The following is a 6,597-nucleotide window of genomic DNA, read 5'->3' as shown; positions in this document are numbered from 1 at the left end:
AGGGCGTGGGGGGGGGGGACGCCAGCCACACTGCACCCTTAATCAGCACCTCCGTCCTGCCAGAGTGGCCACACACGGCTGTGCCAGCTGCATGCGCCTCCTCCCAGCCCCTGCTGCGGATCTTTTTGGGGAAGGAAAACCCCCTGGCAGTTCCTCACCCACCTGGCAAACTGTTAGTAAAAAAAAAAAAAATAAAAAAAAAATAATGCATCCAGCATGTCGCTGCCTGCCCCGGCGCTGTAGATTAGAGGAGTTTGTTACCAGGCCGCAGCTGGCTCGCAGCTCTGGCACAGACCCATGCCCTGAGCCCGGCAGGGTCTGTGGGCACACGGCCTGCAGCGTCCGTCTGTCCTGCCACCACCACAGCTGCACCCCATGGGGTTCCTCAGTGCATGTGGGTGTAGGGGGTTATTTTTTAGTTCACATGGATAGGGGGCAGAAGGAAGGGGGCAAGACAGGAGCTGCCAGCAGCGCTGTGACAGGTGAGGGCAAGAGGACCTGGGAACCATTTTCAGCCTCTCGGTGGCTGTGCCGCCCTCCCCTGGCCCCCAGCGCCCCCGCAGCCAGGGGTGCAGCCCCTCGGAGTCAAGCAGGGGGGTCTCTCCGTACAGGGCTCTGCAAAGGCAGCCTGCCCTGTGCAAGGCAGCTGCTGTTTGCTCAGAGGTGGAACTGTGGCACTCATCCGTGTTTTTATGTAAATAAATAACAGACCCTGAACTCCATGTACATCGTTTCTTCTCCCCCTGCTCCAAACCCACTGCGGATCTGCTCCTGGGGAAGCTGAGGATGAGGAGGGATGGGAGGGGAGGCAGCAGGGAGGGGAGGGGGTAAGGGCAGGAGTGCCTCAAGGAGTGCCTGAGTCAGAGCCAAGTACAAGGGCACAGGAGCTCGTTCCCACTCCACCTCCTCCCCTGCATCCCCCCCCCGACCCCGCAGTTTGCTCATTCTCCCAGCGATGTGCTTCTGGCTTTCCCCAGCTACAGCATTGCAACTTTTTATTCCAATCAAGGCTTCAGAAACAACAAACCCACAAACCACCCCAATCCCCCCATTGCACAGTACACGTTCGTCACCTTCATACCCCCCACCCACCCCCAGGGAGCTTCCTCACATGGGTTGGGGCTTGGTCCCCAGGCCACCACAACACCCAGGACACTCCTCCATCTGATGACTCTGTGGCACAGCCACCGCAGCATAACTGAAACACCAGTTTCTCAGGGTGGGAAACTACCGAGCACTCTTCACAGAAAAGGCTGAGGACACATCCTTAGGTTGCAGCCCAGGGCAGGAAACTCTCCCCAGCGACTGCTCCTGGGAAGGAGATGAAAAGCCAAGCGCGTGAAGCCTTTGCCAGCACAGGACAAGACAGCGCTAACCTTAAAAGCTGCCCCAGCCCGAGCAGGGCAGCGCTGGAGCAGGATCCTCACCGCCTGGCACCAGATCAGTCCCATACACCAGTCAGCTAGAGATGCTGTATGACAGTGCTTGCATTACCGGTGTGCAAAGAGTCTTTGAGGGTCCCGCAGAATTCCCGTTTATTTTCTTACTTCCAGCCTGCAGTCAACTCACCCCCAACAGCAAGGGAACAACTTGAAGGAGGACAGGGCGCGCCTCTCCCCTCGCCGCCACCTTTTTTTGCGTGGAAGGGGCAGCTGGGTCCTGCCCCGCCTGCCGGAACACAGAAAGCGCCGTTAGTGCTGCGAGTCCCATGCCACGCGCGCGTGGCAGCTCTGTTGCTGCCCACAACCTACCTAGTTTGTCTGCATAGTAAGGGCATTTGCGCAGGTCTCCTTTTCCATCGTGGACTGGAAAGCCTCCATCTTGGGCTTCTTCTGCCAGCGACCTGCCGATCTTGTCCAGTTCATCAAATACCTGCAAGCGAGGTCACAGCGAGTACGTGAAGCAGGCAGAGCTTCTATCCCGACCCCTGGAGCGATCGGGAGAATGGGCAAGAGCCGCTCCTGCCTCCCTTTCCCAAAGGGCAGCACGTGCTGCTCCCTTCAGAGCGCCTTGCAGGCAGGCCGGCGGTGACATCTGGCACGTGCTACGGCTCTGAGAAGGCACAGCCCATTCCCAGAGCATCAGGTCAGACCCAGGAGCGAGACAGCCGCAGCGTCGCCCTGCTGTTTGCCCCCCAGCCCATGGGAATCTTGTAGTGAAGTCTTATCCCTCATCAAATCAACTGCCCTAATCAAAGGCTCGGCTGTGGTGCTGGAGTACAGGAGGAATTCCTGCCCAACACCAGCCATGCCTCCAGAAGCCAGCAGAGGAGCTATTCAAACTAGAATCCCACCCGCCCCAAGAAAGAGGAGCGCTGGGGGGTCTCAAACCGCTGCCTGAAAGAGCAGTCTGACTGAATTAACCTGGGCCTAAGAGCTAGTCCGGACCCAAACGTGGCAGCAGCAGTACACATACAGGGGCTCCAGAGATTTAGTACCTGCATGTTAAATCTGAAGGCTCGGTTGGCCTCTTCCACGATCCTTTCCTTGGTGTTCCTGTCCAAGTCCAGAGCATTCATCCTCGCTCTGTAGAGCTGCTTGAACTGCTGCGCGTTGGAAATGTTATCAAACATGTAGAACTGGATCCCTTCCTCAGCACTGGGCAACTTCAGGGCCCTCTGGGCTACCTTCTTCAGCACTTGGCCACCTGAGAGGTCCCCCATATAGCGTGTGTAAGCGTGAGCCACTAACAGCTCTGGCTCGTGCTGTCCCACATGATGGATTCTGTCCACATAGTGCTGAGTTGCCTCTGAACACTGGATCTTCTCTTTCCAGTCTTCTCCATAGAAATATTTCAGGTCTTTGACCAATGCTTCTCTCCGGTGAAGCTCTAGGGGGAAATACAGAGGAGCAAAGACTGGGTTGTCCTTGTTGCGATCCATTTCCTCTTCCAGTGCAGAGTACGTGAAGTAAAGTGCCACGGTGGCCAGCTACAGACAAAGCACAGCAAAGGTGAGAAACCATTCACTAGATCGGCACATCACGCCTTGCGACTGCCCTCCCCCCACGCGGAGTTGGGGTCCACAAGGAGGAAAACCCCAGGCTTGACACAAAACCAGCCTGGAGAGCCCGTACCAGGCACGCATCGCTTGAAGGATCAGAGGCTCTTCTCTATCCACGTTTGTAGCAACAATACCTACAGAGCACGAGCTGAGAGTTAGTCTAAGGTCGCCAGCTGTGTGCTCTGGGCATCCAGCCTCCTTGAGAGCAAGGCACCGGGACAAACTTCATCCAAAAGGTACAACTAGCACCAACAGCCTCGCGCTGTAGGAGCGTACTGTATAGGCTAAGACCTTCAGGATCAGACAGTGCTGCTCAGACCCAGAATACCTTCTCTTCTGTACAGAAGAGAAAGCAATCCAACCCGAAGTCTGTGGAAAACAGTCCAGTCTTTGGACGATGGAATAAGTGCTGTCATCTCACCAGGATTTTGCTCCTGAACATCTCATGCCACCAGCATCTGTGCTGCAGCCACACCTGCCTTGAGCAGCCAGCAGATGCGTGGCCAGAAGCCCAGCATTTCCACCTAAATAATGTTGTGCTGGGCCAGCAAGCTCCTCATCCCCCGGGTCCCAGCTGTAGGATACACCCAGCAGAAATCCTGGACAATGGCCCTCCTGTAGTTTTGACTATGCCACCTAGGAGCTGGATTCCTCCCCACCCCCTACATGCAGAGCTGCGGGGCTCTGCCTCAGAGCCTGCATCAGGCACTGGGTATGCCAGAGAGCTTCTCTGCCACGGGAACAGAGCAGCGCTCACCTTGAAGAGCTCCTTCTTGATCCGCCCTTTCAGGAAGTCTTTGACAAACTGGGTGTTCTCCGCACGGTCGTGGGATTCCTTAGTCCCCTCCTTCAGCAGCTCTGAAAGGTCAGTGGGACTGCAGGCAAACAGGGAGAGCTCCTTTCACCCCACTTCCACATGCAGTAATGACTTTGTCCCGTCTGTGTTTAGAGGAATCCCCCCACTCCCTACCATCTCAGACCCAGTTTGGAGAAGGTACAAGGTGGGATCCCTCAGGCCAGCCACACAGGCTAGAACTGGCACCACCAGGAGGAAGCAGCAGGGTGGCAGCACCCAGAAGCTCCTTCCACAGATGCGGGCACCCAGGTGCCACCCAGACCTGCTATTCCAGGAGGGTTGGGGCTTACCAGGGGCTCAGACCCAGGATGCTGAAGCAATTACCAAGGATTACCAATTGCCGTTACCTGGGAGCAGAGACCAACACCCACCTTGCTACTCCCTCCTTTTGGGTAGTTGTTGGGACCAATAAGGGCGGGAGTGAGGGGCCCAACCCTGACCCCAGCAGTCAAGGGGCAGCTTCCCCAGTGCCCAGCACAGGGCCACAATCCCTGCCCTGCTCCTGCTGGCCACACCACTCCTGATACAAGTCAGGATGCTGCTGGCCCTCTTGGCCACCTGGGCACACTGCTGGCTCATATTCAGCCGCCTGTTGACCAACACCCCCAGGTCCTTTTCTGCTGGGCAGCTTTCCAGCCACTCTTCCCCACGCCTGTAGCGTTGCATGGGGTTGTTGTGACCCAAGTGCAGGACCTGGCACTTGGCCTTGTTGAGCCTCACACAATTGGCCTTGGTCCATGGATCCAGCCTGGCCAGGTCCCTCTGCAGAGCCCCCCTCCCCTCCAGCTGATCAACACTTCCACCCAGTTTGGTGTCATCTGTAAACTGACTGAGGGTGCACTTGATTCCCTTGTCCAGGTTGTTGATAAAGATATTAAACAGAACAGGCCCCAACACTGAGGGGAACAACAACTTACTCCGAAGTGCACCTTACAGTTTTTATGACTGGCTCACTACAGATAGCATGTTCATGTTAGCTGTAAGAGAGACAGCCTTTGAACACTCCAGGCCCACTGAGTGGCTGAACCCCGCAGCCAACAGGCTAGACAAGGCCTGGATGTGCCGGGAGAGCCAGTTAGCATTAACTTCTCATGAAACTGCGCCTGTCAAGTCAAGGAGAAGTCAAACGGCCTGTGTAATTATTCTGGGAAGCACCCTATTCACCCTTCCCATTTTCCAAGTCTGAAGCCTTAGCTTTCAGAGCACGTGTGTGAATCTGTTTTTTAAACTAACCTCCAAGAAAATATTCTTGCCTAGACCAGTGGGTGTTCTGCAAAGGCAGGAGAGGCAGCTCACTGGAGCAGAGTTCACCTCTGGAGTCACCTTTCAAAGCAAGCTGCCGCTGTCACATGAGACTGCCCAGCAAGCCATGGAAAACTGGCTCACCTTGGCCAGGAAGGCACAAACACAACTGCCAAATGGTCAAAGCATTTCTGAAATGCGTGTTTGATAATAGAGACTAAAAAACAACTGCTTGTTGTCAGCCTTAGCCCTTCTTCCTCGCTTCTTCCCATCCCTTCCACCGTACCGTTTGATTAAACAGATTCTACTGCAACACCTATTTGAGTAATCACCTACTGGAGTCCCTCACTCCTTTTCAGATGAGGAGAAAGATCACCCCTTTACCTGGAAGGTCTCCTGCCTTGCCCAGGACTGTTTCTGTGCCATGTTGTGAGATAGGACTCACCTGACGTTGTCATCTTCTGTTTCCTCATAGCGCAAGGTTTCCCCTTCTTCTCCCCTCTCTGAGCCCTCCATAGCTGATGGCATTGTTGGTCAGTGCTGGAGATTAGACAACCTGAAAGGCAAAATTAAAGAGGGGTTTTAGAGGGAAGCTGCCTTAGCAAAGGGATGGGTATGAAATGCTGAGCAGTCCAGCAGGGAGCCTCTGAGCTGCTCCACCACGCAGGGTGGTGGGGAGCAGCCGCCAGCCATTTCTACCGCACATGCGGCACTTCCAAGGAAGCAGTCTTACTCGTTCAGTTCAGCTGCCTCAGGTGAACCTCAACACTAAATATTCACAAAATATTAACCTCAGAGGACACCTACAACACAGCAGCCTGTGTTAGGTTTCCCACTTCAGGATGGCTCCTGGCTGAAGATGATCAGAGACCTCCACGTTAGCAATCTGCATTGAAATTGTGAGTGAGCAGTTTCCTACTGCTGCTACCAAACCTCTCATCCAATGTTAGACTAAGACCGGAGTAACTGGAAAGGGAAGCACCTCTCCTGGAAGAAAGCAGTGATGAATTAGGCCAACTAAGCTCTGAAGTCAGGCAGCGCACAGGGGAAACAAAAGCCTTCCCTGCAACAGAGTATATGAAGAGGAACCTCCAAAGCAGGGGCAGTTTTCACTGCTCTGCCTTCCCTGACTCCATGAAGAGTCAAAGCGGCCGCTCTCTGAACAGAGCGAGCTGCAGACAGTTCCTGCTACCACTCACACGGCTCCTCTCCTGCCTAACAGGGTTACTTCACACCCCAAAAGTAACTGGGTTTTCCCTCCTCTTTTGCAAAAGGAAAAAAAAAGTCTCCTCGGATGTAGCAGGACGCACAAGACTTACCCAGAAGCAAGACACCTGGCTTGTTTTAGTTGAGCACCTCTGTTAAGCCAGAAATCCAACCACCTCATTTATAAAATGGACCTGTAATAAGCTTTGTGCAGAGCAGCACCACCACCTTACAGGCAGCTTTGCCAGATGAGCAAGGAGATAAGCTGCTTGCTGGCTCTTTGGAAAGCACT

At 54.6% G+C, this 6,597-nt stretch overlaps 1 protein-coding gene across 1 annotated transcript in view; it reads right to left on the bottom strand.

Moving 5' to 3' along the window:
• HMOX2 (heme oxygenase 2) overlaps window positions 1–6,597 on the bottom strand; it is a 20,941-nt gene that overhangs the window by 11,268 nt on the left and 3,076 nt on the right. Inside the window, exons 2-6 of the mRNA XM_035889691.1 lie at window positions 5,545–5,655; window positions 3,759–3,876; window positions 2,438–2,929; window positions 1,752–1,872; window positions 1,640–1,668 (exon numbers count right to left, since the gene is read on the bottom strand). Of these exons, the coding sequence (XP_035745584.1) occupies window positions 1,640–1,668; window positions 1,752–1,872; window positions 2,438–2,929; window positions 3,759–3,876; window positions 5,545–5,627 (843 nt within the window). The 5' untranslated portion in view covers window positions 5,628–5,655. The remainder of the gene's footprint in view (window positions 1–1,639; window positions 1,669–1,751; window positions 1,873–2,437; window positions 2,930–3,758; window positions 3,877–5,544; window positions 5,656–6,597) is intronic.

This window comes from Egretta garzetta, unplaced genomic scaffold (genome assembly GCF_000687185.1).
Source record: "Egretta garzetta isolate BGI_Z169 unplaced genomic scaffold, ASM68718v1 scaffold372, whole genome shotgun sequence".
Lineage (NCBI taxonomy): Eukaryota > Metazoa > Chordata > Aves > Pelecaniformes > Ardeidae > Egretta > Egretta garzetta.
The sequence above is the reverse complement of the archived record's forward strand: the minus strand, read 5'-3'. Positions and strand labels throughout refer to the sequence as shown.